General features: G+C 54.9%; 2 protein-coding genes across 4 annotated transcripts; one reads left to right on the forward strand and one right to left on the reverse strand.

The window, feature by feature from the left end:
* Positions 1-5,532: 5,532 nt before the first annotated feature.
* EGFL7 (EGF like domain multiple 7) lies at positions 5,533-17,075 on the forward strand. 3 transcript variants are annotated; one of them, XM_080927252.1, is made up of 10 exons: positions 5,533-5,671; positions 9,928-10,021; positions 13,136-13,260; positions 13,420-13,536; positions 14,377-14,492; positions 14,675-14,770; positions 14,933-15,097; positions 15,614-15,678; positions 16,114-16,276; positions 16,409-17,074. In XM_080927252.1, the coding sequence occupies exons 3-10, from the start codon at positions 13,169-13,171 to the stop codon at positions 16,429-16,431; spliced, it is 837 nt and encodes a 278-aa protein (XP_080783378.1). In that variant the 5' UTR covers positions 5,533-5,671; positions 9,928-10,021; positions 13,136-13,168; the 3' UTR covers positions 16,432-17,074. The 3 variants fall into 3 exon arrangements, with proteins under 3 accessions (XP_080783378.1, XP_080783377.1, XP_080783379.1); XM_080927251.1 differs by lacking the exon at positions 5,533-5,671 and adding an exon at positions 8,288-8,457; XM_080927253.1 differs by lacking the exons at positions 5,533-5,671; positions 9,928-10,021 and adding exons at positions 10,832-10,844; positions 11,973-12,227 and having other exon boundaries at positions 16,409-17,075.
* Positions 17,076-17,099: 24 nt separating this feature from the next.
* On the reverse strand, positions 17,100-27,474 carry AGPAT2 (1-acylglycerol-3-phosphate O-acyltransferase 2). The gene is made up of 6 exons (XM_080927250.1): positions 27,195-27,474; positions 20,829-20,962; positions 20,130-20,305; positions 19,920-20,015; positions 18,635-18,707; positions 17,100-17,756 (listed from the first exon to the last, which is right to left on the reverse strand). Exons 1-6 carry the CDS (start codon positions 27,374-27,376, stop codon positions 17,581-17,583), a joined length of 837 nt encoding a protein of 278 aa, XP_080783376.1. The 5' UTR covers positions 27,377-27,474; the 3' UTR covers positions 17,100-17,580.
* Between the last annotated feature and the right edge of the window lie 404 nt (positions 27,475-27,878).

The following is a 27,878-nucleotide window of genomic DNA, read 5'->3' on the forward strand; positions in this document are numbered from 1 at the left end:
GGGGGCTTCTCTTAGTAGGAAGCAGCTGTAAATCCCACCACACCCTTTTCAGGGATAGGGCAGGAGCAGCTTGTTAGTTCAAAGGCCTTGCTGGGCTGTGACCTGGGCTCTGAGTTGGGCTGTCATTCAGTGGCTTGTGAGGCTGGAGCAATGGCCATTTTTAAGACACAGCAGTGTGGGCAGAGAGCTGGGGTGGTGTGGATTCTCTAAAATTAACCCCTGGCCAAATGGCTAGGGGCCTTGGCCCTTCTACTTAATAACAGAGACTTAGAGGAAAACAGGACAAGCTCAGGGTGCTCTCTGAGCTCAGCAGCCTGCTTCTGAATACTCTGCTCTCTCGGGTCTCTGTACGGTGGTGTCCACATGTGGCCTGGACACACAACAGGAAAGCCCCTAAAGACAGCTTGGAGGACCTGGATAGCTCCTTGGATTCCATGATCGCCAGTTCCACCCCACAGCTGATCAGTCCCTTAATCAACATTCTCCCAGCCTCTACCACCCACCAGCCCCTATCATCCACCAACACACTCTTACCAGCCCCCACCCACTCATCAACCCCCACTCACCAGCCTCTACCCACTTATCAGCATCTCCCTCATTTACCAGCCCCCCCCCACCAGTCCCCCACAGCTCCTGGACCACACGTGCCTGACCCTGAAGCCTGAGCCAGGAATTTCCGGCCATTGTCCAGACTAGGGCTGGCTCAGGAAGCTGTGATCTTCAGAAAAGGGTGATGGGGAGGAGGGGCTATGGGGACATCCTGGCTGAGTCCAAAAGGGGCCATGTGGGATGGCATGGGTGTTGGGTGGGGGGTTCCTCCTTATGCACCGTGACTACCAAGGCTTAAGAAGGCTGGGCATTCCACTTCTGCCTGGCAAAGCGCAGGGCCATCTTCATATGGTAACCCTCAAGGCAAGGGAAGAGGAAAAGATCAGGGCACAGAACAATGGAGGAGCCCAGGAGACCATGCTGGAGACACAGAAGAGACTTGGTCTTTGAGTTTCTGGCTTACCCTAGTACTTGAATCCTAGAATTGGAGTCAGGAGCTTGGAGAAGCCAGAGGAGAGCGGCACTAGCCACACACAGTCCAGGGACTTGTGTTCTAATCTGGCTTTGGCTATATTGCTGTATGGTTGAGTAAACATCAGCCCTTTCCTCAGCCATGGTTTCCTCTTGGCATGTTAAGGGTTGGAAGATTTCCCTCCTCCCCGTGGTATAAAGACTGGGTGAATGCAGACAGCGTTCCCTAAGACAAAGAAACACCTAGAGACTACAAAAGGAGCTTGGGTTCCCAGGGGCTCAGGAAAAGACTGAGCACACGCTGTATCTGGTGTTGTCCCGACACAGGGTCTGGCCCCCTCCATCCCAGATGAAGAGGCCATGGTCAGCAGGGCCACAGCTGCTCTGGAGTACTGAAGCAGAATAGGAAAAAAATTTCCTTAAAAATTCCAGGAATCATCCTTGGGGGTTGAGGGTAGGGTCCTAGCCAGGCCAGCTTACCCACAGCAGTCCCCTGCCAAGATTTGTCCCCCTGGGGTCTATAGAAAGCTATTCCATGTCTTTGGCCCTTGGAGCTATGACAGAGACTGGTTCTAGGGCCTTGTTCCTAACCCACCCAGCCAGAGCCCTGGGCCTGGCTCTGGGCTGTTACACTTACCCAGCTCTGATGCCCCATCAGGTCAGAACTGTCACTCCCACCATTTTGGGTGCTGGGATTCCTTGCTGTACTGGCCACCTCTCCTATAGGTGGGCTTGAGGTCCCAGGCCAGGGGCTCAGGTCAGCTTCTTCTCTCTGTGCCTTGTACCCTGACTACAGCAAGCTGAGGGATTTGGCCCAGGCTGTGGGCCAGGCCTCAAGAGCTTTACAGGGATTTGTGGGGTTGGGATGGAGCATGGTTGAGACCCGTGCCTGGCCCAGAGGTCACAGCAGCAACTCCCGCTTTCCTCTTCCTAAGCCCTGGACAGACATTCTGACAGAGTGGTGGGCTGTCCCCACCAAATGCTCCCGTCCTCACTAGCTCCTCCAGGTCCCCTGGGGTTGGCCAGAGGCTGTGGACAGTTCTGTGGAAAACAGCTGGGTCTAACCCTTCTAGAGACTCAAATACTGATTCCTGCCACTCAGTTCATGTGCGCTCACAAAGCTTGTTTATGGTGGAAAAACCACAGCACCAGGTTCAAACCAGCTCAAGGAGAGCATGCTCCGCAAATAAATGGACACTCACCATGTGCTCCAGCCATACAATGGAATGTGGTTCAGCCACAAAGAGAGGTGTGAGTCATGCTATGACCGAGGAAGCTCAAAACTACCCGGGGAAAGAAGACAGACACCGTAAGTCCTGTCCCAACGGGGCCTGATCCCCAGAGACAAACACTACATTAGAGAGTCACCTGGGGGCTGGGAATGGCCTGGCAATTGTCACAACTGGAGCTCCCTTGAAGTAGTGACAATGCTCTAGAACTGACTGTGATGATGGTCACACAAACTTCGATTGTCCCCACGTTGAATCTTACATATTAACTGACTGTGTTTGTGACCATCCCCAAGCCTAGACCTCCCTGGGGCTCTCTTCCCAGCTGCCCAGGGCTATGAACAAAAATGTTTCTCTCTCTGGTGCTAACCCTAACATCTCTGCCCCACCATGGCAGCCAGAGCCAGCCTCCTTGAGGAACTAGGAAAGTGCCCTGTTTGTAGCCATATTGCTTCAGAGACAGCCAGGCTGGGCTGGGAGCAGCAGCTCCAGGAGACTCTTGTCTGACTCTGGCAGGCAACGTGTCAGCGGAGAGGTGGAGATGCCTCAGAACCTGGAAACCTCAGTTTCTCCCACCTGAGCCTCAGTTTACCCACAGCTGAAGGGAGACCTGACTTCCCAAAGACTGGGATCGGTCCATCCACCCCTTCCCCCATCATGGAGCCTCTGAGCTTTTCCTCAGGAAAAGAACTCAAGCTAAATTTATGCCAGGCCCCCTCAGGCTCACAGAAGGCAAGGTCAGGCTTCCTGCAGCCCCAGGCCCTGACGTAGTTCCCCTTCCCCTCAATGGTGCTTCCATTGTTCTCCGGGGCCTGATTCCCCATCACCCACCACACACACTTCCTGTTTCCTGGCCCAGAGGAAACAGAGATTTCTGGTGGGCCACAGATGCCTGCTCCCCCACCCCCAAGCTTTTAAAGGATATTAAAAATAACAAGAGTAGACAGCTCGAAGCTGAACAGCATGGGCGCGTGAGGCAAGAGGACTCTTAGGGCCGCCACCCAGCCTCTGGATTTGGAGCCCAGGGTCTGTCACGGCAGTGGTGCTAGTGATCTGCATCTTCCCCAGAACTCCTCATACTCTCCCCAATCTGACCTGAAATATGGGGAAACCTCCATGGAAACCCAAAACCGCCTCACAAGGTGAACTCATCTTCTCCCAGAGATCTGTGCCTCCACTGACCACTGTGGCCAAATGGTGGTCACCTGGGAGAGAGGTGTCCCACTTACTCTGCCCTTGCAGAGCCTGGCCCTATAGTGACAGATTTTCCCTTGGGGATTTGGTGGGAATAGTGAGACAGCCCCTCCCCTCCAGACATGGCCAGTAGCACACTTGGCAGGCCCCACTTGCCTCTCTAGCTCCTCTTTCTCTGTTTCTGAGTGCCTACAGTGGTTCTCTCTACCAGGTAGAGCAGAGGAGGCCAGGATGGCTCTAAGGGGGCTAGGCTGTGACCCAACACCCACTTCCACTGACCAGACCTAGGACCTGAGTTCTTGGGGACTTCCCTTTGGACCCTGGAGGTTGAATCTGTTTTCCCTGTTGTTAAGGGCTGGGTTGTCTGTCCATGAAGTTCAACAAACTGGGGTAGGAGGAGCCTAGATCGTAGAAAGAGGCTACCCAGAGACACCCCCAACTCTTCCCAGCCAGTCCATGACACCTCTCTCCTTCCTTGAGGTCTTTATGATGCTTCTGTCAGGGGTTCCAGACTCTAGCCAGCTCCTCCTGGGCCCCCAGCACTGAGTTAGGAGCCAGGGAATCTGCTTAGGAAATGAATCTTTCCCTAGGGTGGAATTTCTCAAGCCCTGACCTGAGAAACCAGTAACCAGCAATGCTACTGTGCACTCACCAGAGCAGATACAACGACAGCAGTTTACAGGCTGCCTGCCTGTTGAGGGTGTGAAGGAAACCAAGCACTCCTACAGTCACCGGTTTCCCGCCTGTCCTGGAATCAGTAAGCCCTCAAAGATGCCTAGCTACAAAGAACGCATGTGTTCAGGTCTGGGAGAATCCTGGCTTCTGAGAGGTTAGCCCACAGAGGGTGCAGGTGGGTAAGTGTTGGGCTGTTCTCCCATGAACCCTAGCATGACCTGAAGCGGAGAGACACAGCAGCCACAAGTGACAGCAGTACCTGTGGGTCTCATGACATACCATGGCCCGATAGTGGTCAGGATAGTGGGCAACCTGGGCTGCATTGAGGTTCTGTCTCCAGCCTGAGTCACTCACTGGTAGCAGGACCGTTTGTGTGAGCACCCGTGCCTACAAGCTCTAGATCACTAATACTCTGTAGTGTGCCAAGTGGCCACCAGCCAGGCGGGGCACTTATTGTGTCTGCAAGTGTCCTGAACTCTGTGCCCCGAGTTCCCCTGTCCTTGTCCAGCTTCTTGTTGGGTAGGGAAGGACCCATGTATGTAACCCATGGGACTGTGCCCTGAATGCAGGGAGAAGCTCTAAAGGTAGGCATGCCCTCACATCACCCCTGTGAAGCTTCATGAGACATGACCACGCTGAGCAGGGACTGAGGTCCAGGGGGGGCTTGGTGTCTTGTAGAATGGGGACTGTGGCAGGAGAAGTGGTCATTCCTGGGAAAGTTTTTGGAGAGATAGTGGAGGCTGAATGAGGAGAGGGAGCCACGGGACATTGAGAGCCGAATAGGGAGGTTGTGGATAGTTCTTACCTCTGGCTCACACTGAGTGGACTGTGCTGCAAAGGTCAGCAAGGATGGATGTATGGTGGTGTCCAGGAGGAGAGCTGTGGAGAATAGGACCAAGCGTCCCCCAGAACCCCTGCTTACGCTTGGGCTCTGTGCAGGGCCTTTGTTCACCATCTCTTGGTTCATTCCCGGGCGCTTCTGAGAAAGGCTGTCTCCCTGGAAGCTGGCTGCACTAGACATTCATAACTTGTGATAACTACTGGAGAGAGAACAGGGAGGGAAGGGGGAACAGAAACTAAGCTCACGCCGCAGACCTCATATCGCTCTATATAAACCCCCTTTTCGCTGTTTAACTCAGTGAACTACCTAGCGGTGGACTACCTACCTTGCTCAGTCATGTCTTTAGAGCCCTCAGTGAGGACTAGTCACTCAGCCAGGCGCATCCTTTGATGGGAAGTTGGGCCCAGCCTTGGCTGACAGAGCCATCCTGTCCCTAGGCCAACCACCAAGCTGGGAGATAAACAGGAAGCCCATCTCTCTGCTGTGCTGTGTGCTGGTCTTTCCTTCCTGAGGTGCAGCTGGCTCATACGCCTGGGCCTGCTGCCCCTCGGCCTTGCGCTGTTCAAGATGCACATGTGGGTCTCTGCTGGGACCTGAGTCTTCCCTCTCCTGGAGCTGCAGAGGCCAGAAGTTCAGTGGTGAAGGGCTCAAGGAGAGTCCTGGGAGACCAGGGAGGTTCTGTCCATCCCCTGTCCCTGTTCCCTGTGGGAAGGTAAGGCAACTGTGTTCTTCACCATCAACCTCAGAGGTAGGCTGAGGCACAGTGTGGGGTGAAGAACTTTAGTTTCCTACTGCAGCGGTTCCTACCTCTAATGCCAATTTAATCAGCAGAGGGCTCTTGGTCCAGAGCTTTAAACCCAGATCTGGGCCATGCCCATCTGGTCTCCAATCTGTAAGAGCTGTGGGAAACGGGGGGTACATGGGGTCTCCTAGTGGCAATGGATGATGTCTGTCTGAGTAGGAAGTGGCCATGGCGCCTTACTGTACAATGACAGTAAGCAAGTTTCACCAGCCAAGAGAGGCCTAAAGCAGTAGGCACTTGAGGGGTGGGGAAGAGAGTCTCTGAGCACCTCCCTAGACCACAGCTCCTTCTGTAGCTCCAGGGACTGGTCAATCAGCTCCCCCGCCCCTTGGGGCCCCTCCTTCTTCTGTCCCTGACTTGCCCAGTGTCAAGGTGAGACTCCAGCCTGCCCCCCCCACCCCGTATCTGTCTCTGGGATTGAGGGATGCCTAAGAGTCAGGTCCCATGATGGGCCCGAGGCTCTGAACCAAGGATCTCTTTTCTTGGGTACATCTCAGTCTGGCCAGGTTGGGGCAGGGAAAGATATGCATACACTTGGGCAACTGACTAGCAAAACTATCCACACTGGCTTGTGGGCCTTCACAGGTTTCCATAGGCAGACCTGTGGAGCTCTGGTTTGGAGTTGTTCCTCCACACTTGTAAGTTAGGCAGTTTCCCTATGCACTGAGTACCACAAAGAGGTTAGACCACAATTCTGCAGCCCTCAGCCATTGCTGGCACAGCCAGGTCTCATGACTGCTTTCCTAGATGGACTTGAATTCCCTGAGGAAAAGAGGGCTCTGCTCCTGAGCTAACCTGTCTCACCTCTGCTCACCTGGCCAAGTCCCTTCCCTCTCTGAGCCTCAGTTTCCCTTTCATTACTCACAAGGATCTGGATCTAGCCAGCCTAATGTTTGCTGATCCTTTTGTGGATGAGGGAAAGGCAGGTGGCTTAGTATAGGAGCTGGGACAGAGAGGGGCAGGTCCAGGTGACATGATACAGGGGTATCTCTAGGACTGTGGGCATAGCCTACCTGATTGGCACTACTGGTGGGATACTCTGGCCCTTGTGGACAGGATAAGTCCTCGGGTGGAAGCAGAGGCCAAGGAGAACAAGCCAGTGGAGGGCTGAGGGTAGCTAGTGTGTGTGACTGAGAGAAGGTAGGATGGGGCTGCCACCTGTCAGGTAAGGACAAGAAAACCTAAGGACTACCTTTAGACTCTCAAACCAACATTTGAATGCCACAGGCCCCTTCAACCATTATGGCTCTATTGAACAAGAATGCTCTTGTCCCCCTGGGACAAATAGGGGAGACTGGGCTCTGGGAAGAGAAATGCAATATCTTAGTTGTCTGGAACCCTGTTCCCAGCACCCAGGCTAAGCACTAGAGCAGTCTCCATTCCAGGCCATGTTGGAACAAGGGTGTTGAGTATGTGAAGCAAGGCTGGAGGCAGCGCCTCCAACTCAGCAGTCCACCAGAGAGCTCCCAGGCTGCCCCACCTCCATTCTAGCTCAATTGTCTAGCTGGGTGGGGTGGGAGAGAGGCAGGACACAGAAAGGAGGTGCCCAAGGCACCATCAAGCTGACATTGAAAGGTTTGCTCCAGGTGCCCTCAGTTACAGAGGTCTGGGCATGTTCTCGGCAGTGGCCCAATCCTTGGCACTTTATCCCTCCCACACCTCCCCATGGGGTCTGTGTGCCCAGCCTGAATCCCCCACCATTGGGATCTGGAGACCCTGGGGGATTATAGAGCTTCACGTTTGCCACTGAAAGACCTTCTCCTCTCCAAGGCTCCTAGGGGCTAAGGGAGGAGAGGTTAGGGGTACTCTGCTTCCGGGCCTCAGGGTTGGTCATCCCTGAGCATATCCCTGTCAACCAAGCCTGCAGGCATTCAGCTCCATCTGCACACATCTGAAGTGTGTGTGGGGGGGGGCGGCAGGGAGGGGGACAGCCTGAGCTACTGCCTTGGAAGGAACAGCCTGGGTTCTAGGAGAGTCTGAGCTGAGTTTGAGCTGGTGTTTGCCCCCGTCCTGGGCCTTTGTCCGAATCCTTGGCCTATCTGGCCCACCCCTAGTTCCCAACCAACTGCAGGCCACCAGCGCTCCTCTCTGGTCATGGCTTTTGCTTTCTGGTACTTGTGTCACACACATTTCAGGAAGGTCCAAGCTCCTGTGTCCCAAAGAAGCAGAAGGGTTAGGGATGTCCTGTGGTCCTGCTCTCTCTATGGAATGGGAAGGTCCTGACCACATACTATTTCATTCTGTTACCAACTCGCTTGCCCCCGAACATAGGTGTGGTCTCTGGTGGCTTCAGGGATAGACCCTGGAGTCCCAGGGGAACAACAACCCCCTCCTCCACAGTTTGGTCAGCCCCCTTCCTTAATGACCCCCTCAGCCCCTTGGCCTCCTGTTTGTTCGCTGACGGATCCCCGTTATCAGCAGAGAACACACACAGGAAGTCCGGCGGGAAGGGCCCATCCCAATCCTGATTTACCCTGGATGGAACATAAAAAGCCACCCTTCTCTGCCCGGGAGGAGCCTCTGAGCACCAGCAGGCTGCTCTGCAGGCTATGAGGAAGGCTTCGGCTGACAGGACAGGCGTGCAGACCTCAGGAGGGACCTTGGGCAGCAGGCGCTCCCTTGAAGGGCAGGTTGCATTGCATGGTTGGGTCATGGAGGCAGCAGAGGCAGCCTTGGCTAGGCCTGGGCGGTATCAGGTATGCAGAATGGCACTGCAGGGTAGAAGGTGGGTGAGGAGGCCTTGGGTGCCCCAGAACTCAGATGGCTGTGGCATCCATTAGCTGGATTTGGGTCTGCTCCACTGAGTATGCTGTCCTCGCTGTTAGCCATCCCTATCCAGTGGAGGACTTAGGGGCTGTGGCCCAGCACTTATTCCAAGTAGCTGAGCCTGGGCTCCACACCTCACCCCTGGATGTCCAGAAGCATAGAACCAGCCCCTGAAGGGAAAAGCTGGGAGCAGCTTGGCACCCACCCTCTGCCCCACTCTTTCCTCTTTGGGGGATCTCCTGGGTGGCTGTTAGAGCTCAGCCCAGTGGGATCCTCTGCTCAGGGCTTACATCTTCTATTCTGCTAAGACAGGGCCGGGGTCAGGTAAGTATTTTGGGGGAATGAGGGTGCCGGCCGGGAATCAGCCCCTAGAGTGGGAACTCTGAAGTCACATTTGTAATCTGGACAAGCCATGCACATCGAGGGGCACAGAACACGGGGCTAGGATGAGCCCATCTCTTATGGGCTGTAGGCTTAGGGACAGCTTCATGGGGTGGGGTCACCTGTGTGATCTTGTCAGTCTATCTTGTCTTCTAGCGAAGCCTCTTTTCTCCCTCTCCCTATTCTCCCTGTCTTCAGGCCCCAAATCACAGGGGGGCTTCTTGAGCATGTTCCCCACCCCCAGTCAGTGGCATGTCTGAGAAGCACACCTTGCCTAGACTAGAATCTGGTTAGGCCCCAGCCTAGATGAAGGCAGAGGGACCAGTACAAAGCTCCCCAACAGACAGGGGAATGACTGGACAAAGGTTCAAGTGACCAGGAACCAAAGGCTCCAGGAACCAAAACGGGATGAGGGTAAGGGGCTGTGCAGGGTGCCTCCATCTTAGACACAGCTCCTGAGTGCTGAGACTAAGTGGTGGATGCTCTGCATGGGCTTAGAGGGCCAGGAGACCCAGGAGCTCTGTTTACAGCAGTGGGCACAGGCCGGTCTGCCAGGATCTCTGGTGCAGTGGTGGCCAGCGAACCTCAGCTTCTCTGCACAATCAAGGCGGGCCAGAGTCCAGAGCCGCTAGGCCTTCCTGTTAGTGTACAGGGTCTTTACACTCTGCTCAGCTTCCTGAGGGGAGGGGGCATTAGCTCTATGCAGCAGGGTTCCTCCCTTCTTTACAGGGCTCAGGGATGGAGGCAGAGGTCACATTTGGCCGATGGAGGGAAGGTGGGGGAGTCAAGACTATGACCAGCTTGGGTGCGCTGAAGTTTCTCTTGTCAGTGGCTGCTTATGCAAGCAGATCCTGAGGGCCAGATCAAACTGGGGCGTGGTGGGGATACAGAGTGGGTCTGTGGGTCAGGAGCGGGTTGAAATACCACAGCTATATGGAAGCCTGGGCTCCAGGTTTTGTCCCAGCCCTGGACACCAGAGAAAGCAAGGCCCCAAATTATATTCCATCTCTGACCCACAGCCTCCAGCTGCAACAGCAAGGTGCTGGCCATCTTACTTGCCCAGAAGAACAGCTGCCACCCAAACCCGGGGGATGACGAGAGGCCGGACCACAGGTGAGTCCCCAGTACACCTGTGTAGCAGCCAGGAGTCCTTCCTTGAGAGACCATGCACAGGAACATGTGAAAACCAAGATAAGGCTAGGGTTGCAGAACTAACCCGGAAATGGAGACTGGGAGAGAGAAAAGACGACCGATCCAGAAGTCTGGGGGCGGAGGGCTGCCACCAGGGGTGGTCCTGTCTCAAATGAGGCAGTGATGCCAGTGAAAGCAGCCAAGGGGTGTCAGGAGAGAGCCCTGACAGGTCTCCCCAGTAAAAGCCCATGGCTGCCAAAGGAGGCTTGTGGTCACTCCTAGATCTCATTTGTCCTCCGCCCAGCAATCTCAGCCTAGTTTTGTGACTGGGTGTGTCATGATGCCCACTTTTTGCATGGCTGCAGGACCAGTCTGACATCATCTCGTCTGTAGTCTTCTAATACCATTCAGGAGCAAGTCATCAGGCAAGAGGCTTGAGAGTTAGCCTAGTCCTTGTGGGAGCCATTCATGGCTTCCTGACTCTAGAACCTCTTTAGTCCTAAGTCCCTAGCAGCCACGTGATTCCTCTGCAGGGCTGGGGACAGTCAGGATGCACGAAGGGGGCTCGCGTGGCAGCACTCAGGAGGCTGGCTTACTCGCTATAATACTCGGGAACTGCCGCTGCACAAACTCGGTTTTCCCATCCGTAAAATGGGAATGGACAGATCGAGGAGCCCATGGGGCGGGGGTAGGGCTCCGGCGCGGCCACCAGGTGGGGCGGGGCCGAGGGCGGGGCGGGGCGGGACTCGGGTCCCCCACAGCGCTGCGGTGGCGGCGGCGGCGCGTGCGCGCCCGGGACCGCGCGGTGAGTGCGGAGGTAGCCTGGGCGCCGGGGGTGAGGGTATGGAAGTATCCCGGGCGGGGCCGGGGTGACACGAACTGTCGGGTGCCGAGCTCGGGGGCGGCCACTCAGGCGACTCCGAGTGATCGCAGGGACCCAAGAGGTGAGCGCGCGGGGGCCGCCGCTGGGCCGCGCACCGACCCCACGTCCCAGCCCGGGTCCTGCTGCTGCCGGGAAAATGAGCCCAGCGGCCTTGAGAAATGGCGACCCCTGCCGGCAGCCGGGGCGCTTCTCCCCTTACCCATCCTAACTATAGACCTCTACCTGGTCACAGCACCCCACAGCATAGCTCAGTCGGGGCGTTCTGGGTCGGGGATGGGGGCTGCCACGCTCTACCCCTACCGCCATGGAGCCTGGGAGGGAGTAAGGTTCAAGCCATGGAGAGGACGCCCCCTCCGAATCTGGTCACCGAGCCCGTCTGGTCTCTCGACACCAATCTTTGGACGCTCATGTCCGGACACTTCTGTAGCGAAGGGACCCAGGGCCCTCTCACTATGGTGTCCAGGTCTCCCCTTTGCTGACCCAGCTTCCCATCCCCCTCCCCGTACGGGGCTGTTGAGCCGTAGGTGGAGAAGGGAAATGGATGCTGGGCCCATGGTGATACTTGAGGGTTCAAGATGACTTGTCAACTTGCAGGATATCCCAAAGCCTAGTACATGGCAGGGGGCACCCAGTGGCTGAACCCAAAGGAATGAACTTCCAGCCCAGTGCTGCTCTGGCCTCTGTTCTTGGGCAAAACATGACTGTTCAAAAATTGCTTCTCTTGTTTTAAAACACAGTCCCCTCTCTAGACAGCTTATCTCTAGACGACATCTGGAGAGGAACCCTCAAGGCCCCAGGGGCTAGGCACACAAGCATGGTAGACTTCTGACACCCTCCTGGCCAATGCCACACGCCGACATACTATTCCTCAGGGCCACTTGGCTTTTTGCTTGCCAATGTGATGCTCACCCACTGAAGATGCCCTTCCCGCCCCCGTTCAGGGTTAACTTTTCTGAGCCAGCTCAGACAGATTGCAACATAGCCCCATGCCCAGATATTTCCCTATGGTCTTCTTGCCCCCACATTAAGTCTCAATTATTCATCTCAAAGCCTCCTGTCCTGCTTGGCTTCAACAAATCGGAGGTACAGGGAAGAGGCTCCCGGCCATCTTTCTACCTAGACTGCAGCTCAGGGCTGAACAGAAGCTCTGAGAAGTCGGCAGGATCTTGTTCTATATTGAAGAGGGGCGTGGCCAGAAGAGGGGCGTGGCCAGCAGCTACAGCCCAGTAACCATTTAATGCCACCAGAACTGCTGATGGCAACAGAGGGCCTTGCTTATGATGTCTAAGAAACCGGAATCTCACAGTAAGGGATTAGCTTGGGCTCATTTACATATTTCAAGGTGCTGGGTCTGGGGCGGGTGGGTGGAGCTGCCCTTTTAGGAAGCACAGAGAAGTAGAAACCCCCCCCCACCACCGCCCCCCCCCACTGCAGGACAATGAGAAGCTGCCCCTCCCCTTTGCACAGGTCTGACCCAGACCTTAAATCTGGGCTGGGGTTTCTTGCATTTCCCGCCAGCCTTCCTGCCTCTTAACAGACAGCCAAAAGAGGGCTGGAGATGGGCTCCAAAGGCATGTTGGGGGAGGTTCCATTATGTCCCAGGGGACATTAGGGCCACTGCCCTTGCAGCTGGGGGTGTTTGTACACATGCTCTAGAACAAGAGGTGTAGATGCCTTTGCTGGTCAGAATATTCACACCCCACAATGGCCTTGCCTGTACACACCTACAGGTAGCTGACATCAGAATATCGGGAAATCCATAGTTTCCTAGGGGCTTGCCAAGCATTTGGCAAAGAACCCCAAGTCCCAAAGGGTCACTAAGATGGCAAGTTTCCTGCCGTTCTGGCTTCAGCTCCATCCACAGCATGCCATTTAAGACAGTGAAAGATACCAGAAAGCCCTCAGTCCTGCTCAGGGTGGGGAGGGGATTGGATTGGTCGCTCACTCTAGGCCTCACCCAGAACCTCAGGGTTTTGCCCCTGACCCTAGCAGGATTCAGCTGTCCTGGTCAGCAGGCCTAGCTCTCTGTGGTTGATAAGGAACCAGCTTGGCTGGTAGAAATGGACCAGAGACATGAGAGATCAGTCACTGGATGCTATCCCTGGGATGGGGTGACCTCAGAACCCAGGAATTGGCCAAGGTTTCAGACTCTACTGAAGGCCTGGGCCAGGGGGTTCTATAGGAGATTGACAGGATCCAACCTTTTGTCTTAGGCCACAAAAAGAAGAAGGCTACTCCACTTACAGATGCAAACCATGTGGGGCTTGGGAGAGCTGCTGATAGCATGGTTTCTCGTGTTGGCGGCAGGAGGTACTACAGAGCATGTCTATAGACCCAGGTGAGCAAGGGCTTGGGCCTTGGGGCACTTGGATCATGACCAGATGCCCTTAGCTCTGCCCACAGCAGGCCCCAATACTTGAAGAGAATCCCCATGTTTCTATACACCTGGGCTGGGAGACCTGGCTCTAGACTGCGAGCTGACCCCCACCCCCTGCAGCCGTAGAGTGTGTTCTGTGGGGGTTTCCGGAGGCTCCGTCCCAGAGACCTTTGTGCAGCGTGTATACCAGCCTTACCTCACCACTTGTGACGGACACCGAGCCTGCAGCACCTACCGGTGAGTACCCACTCCTTATCCCACTCCCAAGAGCCTGCCTCACCCTGAGCTGGGGAGCTGAGGCCAAAGCTGTGAGGTGTCCTTTGACATCAGGGATCAAAGTGGCCTCTCGGTTTTGGAGGCTGGTAACCCAACGGTGCTGGGTAACCCACCCAGGATTGCCCTGAGAGGATGTCACCTCACAGGGCATATCCCATATACAGGGGCTTCTCAGCACACGTTCCCCTCCACTTTCAGTGTTTAGTTCTTCCCAGCAGTGCTAGAGAGTCCTTATTCACAAGGACAATGCTTACCTCCCCAAATCCTTGTCATTCTTGAGCCCCATCAGGAACCCCTCTTCCCATAATGGCCCTAGGCAGATACCCATGTGGACCTTCGGGTGTCCCATCAGGCTAACAGGACATTCTGAGCAGCATGTGGCCTCTGGACACAGCCAAGAGGGCAGATCCATGTTCTGATGTGGGGAGTTCAGTCTCCTCCCTGCCTATAAAGTACCCAAAAAAAGGCCTGGGTGTGTGAGCTCCCTCACAGGTTCAAAATGCCAGATCTCAGAGGCTCCTGAACCCCCAAAGTTAGGGGAATGCTAGTCAAGAGAGCAGCTTAAACACCAGGGAAGGCTCCAGCTGCCTCTGAAGTGGCCATTGTAGGAGGGGGCCAGCCCTGCTGTACTCCCTGGTCTGCGTGTCATAGGCCAAGTCAGGAAACTTGGTTGATCAGGTGGCACACATGTCAGGCCTATATGTCGACCCAAGCGAGCTGGGGCAGGGTGCATCCTTCCTGAGGAAGGCTTGGCTCCGGTCACTCCATGTTGGACCCCTGAACTACCTTTACTCTCCACAGAACCATCTACCGGACCGCCTATCGCCGTAACCCTGGACTGACTCCCACTGGGCCTCGCTATGTCTGCTGCCCTGGTTGGAGGAGAACCAGCGGGCTCCCTGGGGCTTGTGGAGCAGGTGAGAGCAGTGTACACTGTACCTGATGTGAGGAACTATACTTCCCACTGCCCAGCAGAGTCCCTGCTGCCTTCTGTCCCCCAAGCAGTGCATCCTTGCTCAGGGAAACCCTTCCCTGGCTACTGCAGGGCTCTGGGGACTCTCCTGAGTGGGTGTGACAGACAGGCCTCTCCTACCCACAGCAATATGCCAGCCTCCATGTGGGAACGGAGGGAGTTGCATCCGCCCAGGCCAGTGCCGCTGCCCTGTGGGATGGCAGGGAGATACTTGTCAGACAGGTAAGCACCACGCTTCTTGAGGGGTCTTTTTAGTGCCTTTTATATGCTAGGTTCCTGCTGCCTAAAGTGGGTTCTCACTGATAGGTGGATCTTAACAGGGCTCTGTGGCCAGGACCTTGCTTTCTGTAGACACTATTAGATTGATACCTTCATTTCTTATAGATGTTGATGAATGCAGTACGGGAGAAGCCAGTTGTCCCCAGCGCTGTATCAATACTGTAGGAAGTTACTGGTGCCAGTGTTGGGAGGGGCAAAGACCATCTGCAGATGGGATGCTCTGCCTGTCTAAGGAGGGGCCCTCCCCGGTGGCCCCAAACCCTACCACAGGTAAACTTGTCTTTCTGACCTGTTATGAGGTTAAGCTGAATATGGAAGACAAAGGGGGCAGCTAGCCCTGGGTAGAGGCCAGCACTATGTTGAGGACTGATTCCAGACATCCTGGAATGGAGGGAGGTTCTTCACCTGGGTGGAAGGGGCCACTTTTTCCTGAAAAGGTTTCTGGAAGGCATATACCTGGGAGCCTCGTTTCAGCCAACTGAGAAAGAGCCCCACCCTGCCTCTGGCAGTCTACGGACGCCGCGTCTTTGCTGGTGACAGCACATTATTACTTTTGGTACGCGCTGTGACACTTCAAACTCGTACCGTGAGTAATAATGCGCGGTCAGCAGCCCAGCGCCAGGAGTGCATCGGACTCTGGGTAAGGACCACTGTCAGCACTTGGGGTGGCCAGAGGCTGCTCTGAGCTGTGTGCTTTGTCAGGGCCTGAGGCTCACAGCCAGAGTCTTCAGGCCTATGTGGGGCAGGAAACTCCCCTCTCTGACTAGCGCCTGGATCTGCCCCCAGGAGTGGACAGCATGGTGAAAGAGGAGGTGTACAGGCTGCAGGCCCGGGTTGATGTACTAGAACAGGTGAGGCTTTGTTGGGACTGTATCTTGGAGTCTGTGGGGGTGTGCTTCCCAATCATGGGGTGGTTGGGAGTTTTATGGGGAAGGGTCAGAAGGATGCTGGCTTTACTATGCCAGGTAGCACTGTATGGGATTCCTCAGGCTGAGAACTAAGGTCCGGGGCCCAATTAGCCTGCTATACAAGGACTTGGGCAAGTCTCAAGCCATAGGCCCAAGATTTTCCTAGCTTGTCTCTGGCATCCCAGGACTTTGTGGCTAGATTGTGGGTCTGTTATACACCTGTATCCACCAGACCTTGGGGTCCCTCTACTGCAAGCAGGGCCCTTGCCTAGCTCAGTAGAAGCCTTACTTACAATGCCCTTACTAGTCTGCCTTACATCCCTATGGAATAGAGGTCAAACAGGTCACTTGGCTTTTTCCAACTTTCCTTCCAAACAGAAACTGCAGTTGGTGCTGGCCCCGCTGCACAGCCTGGCCTCTCGGTCCACAGAGCATGAGTTACAAGATCCTGGCAGCCTGCTGGCCCACTCCTTCCAGCAGCTGGACCGAATTGATTCACTGAGTGAGCAGGTCTCCTTCTTGGAGGAACAGCTGGGGTCCTGTGAGTTTCGAAAGATATTTCCCCACATAGAGCTCCTAGGGAACCCATTGGGTGGGTACCAGGCCTGGGTGGGTGGAACTGCGGCTGGGATGGGCAGATGTGCACGTTTATACCTTTCCTCTCCTTCCCTAGGCTCTTGCAAAAAAGATGTGTGATGGCGCCTCACCGTCCATGTTGGATTGAGCTGCCGCCCCTAGATCCCTTCTAGCCAGAGTGCAAGTGCTGTCTGGTGTTGCCTGTGAACAGAAGGGCCTGCTTGTTTGTCCCTCTTAGGAGGTTCCTAGGCCTTGGGCATGGGGAGTGGGGTCTTGTGACTCTTCAGTAGGGCTTCCAGGGAAGGGATGAGAGCTCCCTGCCCAAGAGGTAAGGTGGGGATTGTCATAATAAAGCTGGGACTTGAGCTGCTGTCAATGGGTGAACTGGGACTGTGGGGACACTGTGGGACACTCCTGCCATGTAGGCTGCAGGTAAAGTGAAGGCCTTTCTGCAAAATGGAGCTGCAGGGGGCAGCCCCCGAGGCCCCAGTTTTCCCTTGGTGATTTGCTGGTTCCCTACACAGCAGAGGCTAAAAGGCAGTTCTTCAGCCTATGCCCTGATGCCGCGAACCTGTGGTCTGCATGCACCCTTCAGTTCCGTGGACCCCACATTCACGGAGAAAAGCAATGCTGGCAGCTCATAGCTCGTCTGCAGGCAGGTGGGAGGAGGAGGGAACTTATAAACTGCAGCCCCAGAGATGGGTACTCATATACCATCTTTACCACCCTTTATCCCTGGATGGGAGCCCGGGGATAAACTACCCACCCTCTGAAAGAGATCTCTGGTCTCTAGGTACTTCCGAGAATTCATTTATAAAAAAAAAAAAAAAAAGTACAGCAGTGATTTGTGACTGAGGCCATCGGACGTGGGGGTGGCAGGCTCTGCCCTCTGGTGCTATGTGAACCAGGCTTCCTTGAGATTGGCAGACCAAGTTTCTCCTCTTCATGATGGCCTGATGCAGGCCACAGCCTGGTTCCTGAACATTTGTCTTGCATGGTGGGGTGGGCCTTGGGTAACGTGTTGCCACTCCTAGGTGCCTTGTGGTCTTGTGGGTCAGCCCACTTGCTGGATGGCCACACCTGGATTCTGGAGGCTTGAGGTGGGAACTTACATAGGGTCCTGGGTCTAAGACCTGTGCCGGAAAGGGCTTCCTGTTTCCAGGCCGCAGGGGAGCAGGATAGGTGATATTTGTAGGAGTCTGTGGCCTTCTGTCCGTCCTTCAGCCTCTGCTTCCCATTTCCCCAGCTCCCCTGCCCCTGTAGCCTGGGCTACTGGGCTGGCAAGACCCCAGGCTCCTTAATGGCAGAGTTCTCTTGGGGAATCTCAGAAATCTGTAGAAAGGTGGACCTCATGGACTGGTAGCAAGTGTCCACAAGCTTAGTGACATCAGCTTCTGTTAGGCCACTGGTAGGGACAGCATCCAGCACCTTGACCCTGATCGTTCCTGGGGAGGAAGCAGTGGATGTCAGGGGCTTAGAGACCCCACAGTGCTGTCCGTCTCTCTTTACTCACCTGGCTTCCTTACCAGAGCCTGGCCTTCCTCCACTCCTGGGCAAGGTCCACGTTTGAAATCGAGGCAACATGCGTGCCTAGAGAGCTTAGCAACTCTAGTTTCCCCTGAAGCCACTCCATGACTCTGGGTATCTCTGCCCCCAAAACTGCATTCCGTGACCCCCAAAAGCCCCCTCTCACACTTGCTCCTTCTGTCCTCCTTGGTGCTGGGCACTTGGGGCTCAGATGCTGGAGACAGAACCTGGCTGGTCCCATTGCCCTTAAACCTCTGAGTCTCCCTTGACTCCCGTACACATCACCCACATGCAGGCTCAGGGTACACATGCTAATGCTTCCAGGCGGAAGAGGCAATTCCCACCCGTCACCAGCAGGGGCCACTGTAGGTCCCTCGTTCTGTTGTCCAGACTGGCCTGTTTAGAACCTGTTTTCAACCTGAAAAACCCATTTAGATAGAGCAATGAGTTGATGCAATGGTTGTCCCAGATTCATTCGTTCATTCATTCACCACCCAGAGGTGGGAACTCTGCTAGTAGGGGCCCAAGTACTGCTGGATTAGAAAGGACCATGAGGGGTGGGATTGTAGCTCAGTTGGGGGAGTATTTGCCTAGCATGCATGAAACCCAGCACCACATAAACTAGGCATGGTGGTACACACCTATCATTGTGGGGGAGGTAGAAGTGGGAGGGTCAAGGCCATCCTCCGCTACATGAGGAGCTGTAGGTCAGCCTGGGGTACATAAAACCCCCACTCACGAGTAAAGAACTGGAAGCGGGGCAGACCTGTGAGTTCCTGTGGGCTTGCCGGCTCACCTGAGGAGAAGAGCTTCGTCTTGACATTGTAGAAGGAAGAGAAGGAGGAATACACCACAGGGATGATAGGTACCTGCAGACAGGGATGCTGCTGAAGGAAACACTACGGGCCTTTGCTACTGGTAGGCATCTTTGTGCCTCACCTCCATCCAGAAGGCCTGGAGTTTCAGACTTATCCTGTTCCCCACACCACCTCCTCCAGGAAGCTCCCTACCCTACCCCTGTCCGAGTCATAAAATATCCTAGAAATTGAAGGGTGGGGCTTCAACCAGCACGGGGGAGGTGGAGATGTCAATCCTCTGCCCCCCCCTTCTCTTTCATTCCTAGGAAAGTAGGGGAGAGGGGCTAGAGACTGTCGGTATTCCTGGAAGGCCCAGGGTCAACTCCAATGGTGACAGGTAGTGCTTCGGGTAATAATTAACCCTGGGCGCCAGAGCCTGGGCAAGAAGGTAGGTAGGCTGCACCTTAGTCAGGGCCTGGGGGAAGGGCCGAAAATGATAGGTGCGGGATCTTCTGCCCCCACAGCAGCTCCCTTTCCCCAGAATTTACCAATACCTCAAGGCCAAGGAATATCATGACTTCGATCCCAGGCCCAAGGACCACCAGACAGATCAGAAGTCACAGTGCCGTCTCCTGTTCCAGCCTGAGTTTGCCAACCCCCGGGAACCGATGGGAACCTCAGGGAAATGGTACATGCCACTTTGTACAGGCTTAGGCACCAGGAGCCCGGGAGAGCCTACCGCTGCAGCTGATGGGCCAAGGCTTGCCAGGCAAGATCAGTAAAGCAGGATAAAATTCCTTCCCCTGTCTACCAGTGGTAGCTTTCCCCACACAGCAGGGACAAAGGGCTTGGCAGACTCTCACCTACGCTTTTGATATACGCTAACTTCCCCTGCCATAGGGAAGGGCAAGGGAAGTCCAACGTCCAGGACAGAGGTCGTGTGTGCTGCTCAGAACTGGGTTTGCAACTAGTCTATGCCTGCTCCTTAGCCTCACTATGGTCAAAAACCAGGGCCCGGAGCATCAGGGGGATTTCTAGGCACGTCTGCCTTAGTATGCTGAGTAAATTGCCCACCCACTGGCCTCCCACCTCTGCTTTTCATGAACTCCCAAATGAAGGAGGCTACCTACCTGGGCAGTAGGTGTGGGGAGGCCCTTTCCTAACAGGGAGGAGGTTCCTGAAGGCCAGCAGGTCCCAGTCTAGCTAGGATATCATCTTCAACCTTAAACCATCCCTGACCCCATGACCCAGCCTCCCACTCCCAGAGGGCAGAGCCTGGCCTACCTGGGCTTGGATGGCCAAGTAGAAGGCGCCTTTTTTAAATGGCAACAGGTCCCCATTGTCATTTCGTGTACCCTCTGGGTAGATCCACACTTTGAGCTGCCAGTAGAAAGGAAAAAAACTGCCTAGGCTGCACACATCCTGTGTAACCACCCCAGAAAGCTGTGCTGCTCCTTGCAGTAGGCTATCCTGCTGTACTGGGTCTATACTCACATTCTCCTTGACCATGAGGTCGCCCAGGTCGGCCATCACGGACATGGCAGTTTTGGCTTGCTGGCGGTTGATGAAATAGACACCCCCAAGGTACATGATGAGGCCCACAGGTCCTGTGAATAGTAACTCACGCTTGGCGATCTGCACACAGCGCTTAGGGAGTACTTCCATGAGACCTATGAGGAAGACAGAGGAAGAGAGGGCCGGAGAAACAGTGAGAGACGGAGAGGGAGAGATGAGAGGCAGACACAGATGGAGAAGCAGGCAAGGAGAGGCAGAAGAGGCAGGAACCAGAGAGGGGGTGGGGGTGGGACAGAGAGGTGGAGAGGCAGAGGAGATGGAGATTGAGACACCGGAGAGACAGAGAGGCACAGAGGAGGATGGAAGAAAGATAAGAGTCACAGGAGAGGCAGGGTTCAGGGAGAGGGAGGTTGGGGTGGGGAGAAGGAGAGAACAGCTTCAGAGCCCTGGGGGAGGCACTCCCTGGGGGAGGAGGGGCTGGCGGCCCACCCTGCCTCTGGACTGGTCTTTTCTCTTGGGTAACACTCCTGTGCCCCACGTCTGGCACAGCATGTTGCTCTGCTGCCCAGCTTGAGGGAGGTCTTGTCCTGCCCCAGCACCAGCCAGAGACCCCAGCCCACCAGGGCCCAGGCTGAAACAGATCGCCCTCTCTGTGGCCAAGCCTTGGTGGCAGCCTACCCATCATGTCTAGGATGCTCTGGTGGTTAGAGATGATGACACAGGGACCGTCCACCTCCAGTTTCTTCTGTCCGCTGACCTCAAAGCGAAGGCCATACATGTACTTGAAGGACCGAACGACCCAGCTGATGATGCTGAGGGCAGAGGTATCAATAACCAAAATGAGCTTCTATAGCAAAGGGAGGGCAAGCTGAGGAGAAGGTACAGCAGGCAGCACAGGACGGGACACTTGGGCAGGCAGAGTCTTGGGATAAAGTAGCCCTGCTCCCTACCCTCAAGGGGACCCAGCCTGTTCTCTACTCACTGGAAAGAGACTGGCATAGGCGTTGACTATAGGGCAGAGGTGGCCGATCGCCTGCTTTGACTGTGACAGAGCAGGGGAAGTGGACCCCAACACACTCCATTCTACATGTACATTGGTATACTTCATCCCTGGGACCCCAGCAGTTCCGAGGGAAAGGGTCCTCCACTGGCCATAGCTATCTCTAGACATGCAGCAGATTCACACTGGTTTTTCACAGCTTCTTAAAAAATATATGGTAAATCCGCATGCCATAAAAAAAAAAATCCATTTTAACTACTTTTACGCACTCAACTTGGTATGTGAAGGCACCGGTGTTGGATTGCTACCACCACTGTCTGTCCACAGAACTTTCTCTTTCCAAACAATGTCCCCATAACCCCTGGCCCTACCTGTCCCCGTCCCAGGAAACAAGTGACTTCCTGCAAGGCTTGCCCCATCAAGAGCCCAGCAGTGGAAGAACAAGTCTCACTGATGAAGAAACTGAACCTTGGAGAGGAAAAATGCTAATCCAGATGATGACACTAGCCATTGCTTCCCTAGGCCCGAAACCTAGAACTTCTTCTCAGGCCTGCCAGCCTCAGCTAGTTCCAGCCATCTTGTCTTTGGGTCAGACCTCCCCATTGCTTCAAGGACGGGTAGACAGATCCCAGACCCTCATGAAAGAATGGTCACTGCTCCCCATCCCCAAGTTCCTCATCTTTAAGTCACAGCTGCTGGGATCCCTGGGAAGCTCCAAAGGACAGGGAAGATAACTTAAAGATGACAATGGGGCTGGAGAGGTGGTTAAGAGGTTAAGAGCACCAACTGCTCTTCCAGAGGTCCTGAGTTCAATTCCCAGCAACCACATGGTGGCTCACAACCATCTGTAATGAAATCCAATGCCCTCTTCTGGTGTGTCTACAGACAGCTATAGTGAACTCATATAAAAATAAATAAAGCTTTAAGATTTATTCTTTTAAAGCAGACAATGTGTCAACACAAAGAACTGTCCAGTCTTATCAGCTGTCAGAAGGCACAGGCAGAGGCGGGAAAGGATGCTGGCCCTTTCTTAGTCTCTTGCTCCCTCTCTGGGTTAGAGTCAGATGTATCTGGAAGGCAGAGGTTGGTGGCTAACTGGATTCCCAGGAATTCTCTCTAAGGTAGCGCTACAAGATGTGGACAGTCAAGATTCCAATCAGGGTGTTTGGAAACACCTGCACCGTGAGGCAGAGGAAATGCACAGGGATCAGAGCTGACTCACTGAAAAGAACACATAGTTTATTGGAGGGCGTGTGTGGTTTGGGGTGGAACCCAAAGCCTCCGGTAACCACAACCCCAAACTCAGGATGAAAGCTGAGCATCCCTAAGGCTGCATCTGAAGTGCTTCAAGATCCCAAACTTTCTAGACATGGTATCACAAGGAGGAAGTGCCACACTGAACTCAGGTGAGGGATCACAGTCAAAGGCAGGCACACTATGAACACTCAAGAGTTACCTCTGGGTGTGTGTACACAGCACATTTGACACATTAGAAAAGAGGTCAAGTCCAAGATGTCTCACTAGAAATGTATAAGTCGTCTTCCAAACCTCGAATCATCTAAAATCTAAACGATCTTTTTTCCCATGCGTTCTCTTTGCCCCTCCCCCAACCCACTTTAAGAAATTTAAGATAGGGTCTCACAGGTCCTACTTTGACTAAGCAGCCAAGGATGACCTTGAACCCTTGCCCCTCTTGCTTCCACAGCACTTGCTGGGCTTACAGGAATGCACACTACACCTCGGCTTTATGCAATGGTGACTTCATGTATGGTGGACAAGTATCTACCAGCTGAGCTATCTTGGTGTCTTAGATAAGGATAAGTTAACCTATAGTCACTATGAACTCATAGTCCCATGTCCTGCTGCAAAGGGGAGAGTTTCCAGCCAATCTAGACTGTGCCCACTGCTAGTGACATGCACATGTGCCCTCTGTCTGTCTGTCTGTCCTGTACTGGGGTTGGGTTACGGTGATGGGAGCCAGGGCTTCATGCAACACTAAGCATGTACTCTAACACTGAGCGACATCCCTCAGCACCACTCCCCAATTATCACCATGGGCTGGAAGGGTGGCGCAGTGGTAGAAAACCGGATCAGACTGCATAAGGCCCTGGTTCCATCCATCAATTAATCAATCAATGAGGTTTTTCCCAGGCAAAGGTGCCAGCTAAGCTCTACAGAGGTTATGTAGAGCCACCAGAGGTCTACGTGGGAATCCTCATCCTAACAGGGGAGAGACACCCTCAGGTACCATGCCTAGGACTTCAGGCCTGTTGTAAAGCTCTGCTCACTGCTAGATAGGTCCTTATACTCACTCTACAAAGGCTGCACACATTCAGGTCAGCAAGGTTAGTGACCTGTCCCCAGGAATGAGGAAGCCACGTGGACCCAAGTCCACCTCCTAACACTGCTTCCAGCCAGGTGAGGTGTATGGTCAGAGGGCACCCCGGGGGCAGGATCATGGTTTCCTATACTGCCAACTAAATTTGCCAGCAGTCCATCCTCTGTCCTGTTTGCCTGCTTTGTTGGCTTGGCAGCCTGGCCCCACCCAGCAAGTGACTCCCCCTGAAGGGATGTGTCATTCCTAGTGTGACAAGCCTAAGCTGCCAACCCAGTCTAGTCCTGGCCACCCTATCCTTTGCCCTGCACACTAAGATGAGATGTCATGCCCTCTAGCCCTCACTCCATGTTGGGCCTTGCTGCCTCTCTAGTGCACCTCAGTAGGGGCAGAGTCGGAAGCCCCAGAGTCTGAGGATAACGAGAGTTTCCAGCCTGTTGCTCTGGAAACATGGCTGCCAGCTGAGCTCCTGCTTTGGATCAGACAGTCTGTGATTCAGTCTGGATCAATGCATTCCATCTGTGATGACTTGTGCAAGGGGAAGGATGAAAAGAGCAACCTTGCATGGGGCTGGCTGATGTAACTCCACTCTGCGACCTGTATCAACAGTCTACTGACTGGGACACGGGCAGAACTAGAACAAAGGTAACTCCAGGAGAGGGGCCTTCTGACCCACTTGGGCCCCTCCCATGCCCACCCCAGGCAGCTGAGAAGCAGTTCACGATCAGGGCTATACCACAGGCTTGGTTGTCCTCGTGGAAGGTCACTGGCTGACCCTTGCCCTGAGTCTGGCCTTGAGTTTGATGGGTGGAGACTTGCTAGATAAAAATGGGAGCTCCTTGGGCCAACCAGGGCTACCTTGCTGAAGGATGGCAGGTAGGGAGCCACTAATGGGCGTGGCTTAGGGCACGGGAGATCCTACTAGGGCCACTTGGCAAAGTGGTTTTCTGACAAGTGGTCCAGGAGTGAAGAATGGGATAGGAACAGGACATTGGGGCTAGGATAGAACTTCTAGCCTGGGCAAACACCCAAGAGAATGAAAGTAGTAGGTGCCAGGGGGAGGGAGGGAGGGAGAGAGAGAGAGAGAGAGAGAGAGAGAGAGAGAGAGAGAGAGAGAGAAGACAGAGGAATAGAGACTGACCCATTACCCACAGGCAGCCAGATCTAGGCTTTACTGTTCTCAGAAGGTCAAGATGCCACCACTGAATCAGGCTCATGTTAGCAATGTTCTGAATAATTCTGTTTCTGCTAACCTGCAAATGGCCAGAAACTTGCCAGGATGATGCTGACTCTTATGGCCTAGGCCAGACCTGGCCAACCTTGCTGTGGCTGTGGGGAGCCTTGGTCAGGGCTCAGAGCTAAAGTTCACCCTAAAAATTAAGACTAGTTCCTGCAGGTGCTAGGTATCCATTGTCCCCCACCACCCCTCACTCTCTACAGAAGCTTAGATAGGAGACAGTGTAGTCACAGGAGCTCTGGGTTGGGAAAAGGCTTGCTCTTGTTTTACTAAGGTCATGCCTCCCCCTGGCCCCCCCCCCCTTGTGTGTGTGTGTTTATAGCTAAATTGTTCTTGTTAGGGTGATCCAACTTAGCAGCTGAGCAAAATTCTATACAGCCTCCCTGGGCTTTATTATCACCTTGTCAAACGGTATAGCCAAGGCCTATGCCTCCTGTCACCCAACTCTGGTCTGCACACAGGTAAAGGCTCCACATTGAGCCTTTCCTTGGCCTTAGCCCCTAAGCCATGTCTGAATAGGCAAACTTGGTCTATGTTCCTAATGCTGTTCCTTGCACCTCAGAACTCTAAACCAAATGACAAAGGCTTCCTCTAGAAATCAGGTGCAGGCCGGGGGCTGACCCTCCAGCTCAGGGTCTGACTTACGGCCCTGTAGTGCCTTAAAATCAGTTACAGCACTTGAGAGGCAGAGGCAGAAGGATCTCTGAATTTGAGGCCAGCCTGGTCTACAGAGTGAGTTCCAGGACAGCCAGGGTTACACAGGGTTTTTCTAAACCCGGTCTAGAAAAACAAACAAAAAGCCAAAACAATAACATTATGGCCACAGTCCTTAGTGCGGCGGTTCTCAACCTTTCAAGTGACCCTTTCACAGGGGTAGAATATCAGATAACTTGCATATCAGATATTTATGATTCACAACGGCAAAATCAGTTATTATATAGCAATGAAAATAATTTTATGGTGTGTGTGGGGGGTACCACATGAGGAACTGTATTAAAGGGTCACATAGCATTAGGTTGAGAACCACTGTCTTAGAGCAACTGTATAGAGCACCCATGGTCAGCATCACCACAGGAGAGCTGGCACTGAGGGATGACAACAGAATTTATTATCGGACTGCTTTCTGGGGTTCAATTCCCAGAGCTCCCTGTCCTGGCTGGGCAAGCTTGGGTCCTGACCTCCTTTCCTCCAAACATGCTCATCCCCAAAGCCTTCCTGTTGTGCAGTTGCTTTTCTGAACCTCAGTCCCCACTGTTGCCCAGGCAGAGTAGCATCTGCAACCTAAAGCACGGCTGGCCTAGCCCAGGGATGGGGCTGGGTCGGTATGTGGACTGAGCAAGCCTTCACCTCTTAGATACACAGTCCCATTCGCTCCCACTCACCCCTCCCTCCCATCATCCCTGGAGGACATCTCACACGCTCAAAGGGCCCCGCTCTCCTACCTCAACTCATCGCCTTATGAGGATTCAAGACAGGAACCCTAAGACAGGGTGGGGAGGTGGGGAGCAGGCCTCCCCATCCTATCCTGTGCACCCTGAAAAGTGGATAGCCAGGGTACCTCTGTGCAAGGGTCTTCCTGCCTGCCTGCTCTTGGAGTCTGCTCCCAGGGACACTGGATGGAGGTAATAGGTCACTATAAGAATCTGAGAAATGAGGAATGGACCCACAAAATATGGCTGGTCAGGACAGCATCCTAACCCCAAAGACTACACAGATACATTCATAGTCACTGTAACTACCGCAGGGAGGTGGGGCTTCAGGGGCCACAAGGTCCAAAACACCCAGCCAAGGCCAAGGCCAGGACATTGCAAAACCCACCGGCTCAACAGTCCAAACGGGGCAGAGAGAAATGTAGCAACAGTCTCTTGGGAGTGTGGACAGGAAGCCTTTCCTCTCGGGCAGCCCCCATTGCAGGACAATCTAGCCTGATCCCCCTGCCTGTACCTTCTGCTTGTCCACTAAACTTCCCTGCTCTGGGAGATGGACAGAGGAGGATTCTGGCCACAGCTTCCTCCTTTGCTAGCAAACCAGGCCCAAAGACAGCTCAACTCCCAACCCCAGAAGAGGAAGTTAATGACAAGGAAAACCTGTGGCTACACCTGGGCACAGGTGTCTTCTAACCGGCGGAGAGGTGGGAGCACGGACCGGAAGCCTGGCTAGGCCTCGGTTTCCCAGCTGGTGAAAGCGGGATTGGGCCTGTCTCACCTTCGTCCGCCCCCCCCCCCTCCCAAAGCTAGCGGCGCGGGCAAACCCGACACTCTACACTGCGCGCAGGGGGCGCCGGAGGGCCGAGCCCTACAGCCGTGCACATTGCGACGCGCGCTCCTGGGGACCCGGGACGGGAAGCCAGGTCGTCGGAGGCTCCGGACCGTGGGGATAGCGGGGCGGGCGGGGCAGGAAGGAAAGAACACGAGGAGCTCAGAAGTTAGGGAAGCGGAAGCGCGCGCCCATCCCGGCGTCCGGCCCCCTTGCCTCATGTTATCCACGGTGCGGCCGCCGTGGCGCAGCAGGCAGACGATCGAGACCGCGGCGGAGCAGGACAGGCAGAGCACGCAGTAGAGACCGACCTTGGTGTAGAACCTGGCTGTGCGGCTCAGCTGCACAAGCAGCAACAGCAGCAGCAGCGCCGCCGTCAGCCACGGCCACGGGTCCATGGCGGCCGCACCCCAGCCCCGACGGCGCCGCCGTCCGCCGCCCGCGCCCCTTTTGAGGAGCGCCGAGGGTAGAGGGCGGGCGGGGCTGGAAGCCCAGAGCTAGGTGCGGCCGTCCCGCCCCGTTCCCGCCCCGCCCCTCCGGGTCTGGCCCTGCCGGGGGGCACCGCGCCCCGCTCCGCCCCGCCGCGTCCTGGGCGCGGACCCCGCCTCCCGCGGCCCTCCGGGTGTCGCCCTCTCCGCCCCGCCCCGCCCTGCCACCCTGCCCCTTGCGGCAGGACATTGAGGTTCCCTCACTCGTCCCGCGGCTCCCATCTCTGAACAGCCGGGTGGCCTGGGCTCTGGCGCTGCCTCCCACGCCCCTGCACCGCGGCCCACAGCCACAAGTCCCCAGCCGAGCACCGCCGCTCCCCAAGGGCGTGCAACCGGCCTAAGACGTGCCCATTATGCTAGTCTTGTTACCACACAAAGGACCATTGACCAGCTACTGAGTGACCAATGGTGA

This window comes from Micromys minutus (genome assembly GCF_963924665.1).
Source record: "Micromys minutus genome assembly, chromosome: 13".
Taxonomy (NCBI): domain Eukaryota; kingdom Metazoa; phylum Chordata; class Mammalia; order Rodentia; family Muridae; genus Micromys; species Micromys minutus.

Coding starts and splice junctions, on each gene's coding strand:
- EGFL7 (XM_080927252.1), top strand. CDS start 13,169: ATGCAAACCATGTGGGGCTTGGGAGAGCTGCTGATAGCATGGTTTCTC. Junction 14,493..14,674: donor CCCTGGGGCTTGTGGAGCAG/GTGAGAGCAGTG, acceptor TCCTACCCACAG/CAATATGCCAGCCTCCATGT. Junction 15,098..15,613: donor GGCCCCAAACCCTACCACAG/GTAAACTTGTCT, acceptor ATCTGCCCCCAG/GAGTGGACAGCATGGTGAAA.
- AGPAT2 (XM_080927250.1), bottom strand. CDS start 27,376: ATGGACCCGTGGCCGTGGCTGACGGCGGCGCTGCTGCTGCTGTTGCTG. Junction 20,963..27,194: donor CGCACCGTGGATAACATGAG/GCAAGGGGGCCG, acceptor CTCTGCCCTCAG/CATCATCAGCTGGGTCGTTC. Junction 17,757..18,634: donor GACGAAGCTCTTCTCCTCAG/GTGAGCCGGCAA, acceptor CTTCCTCCCCAG/GAACGATCAGGGTCAAGGTG.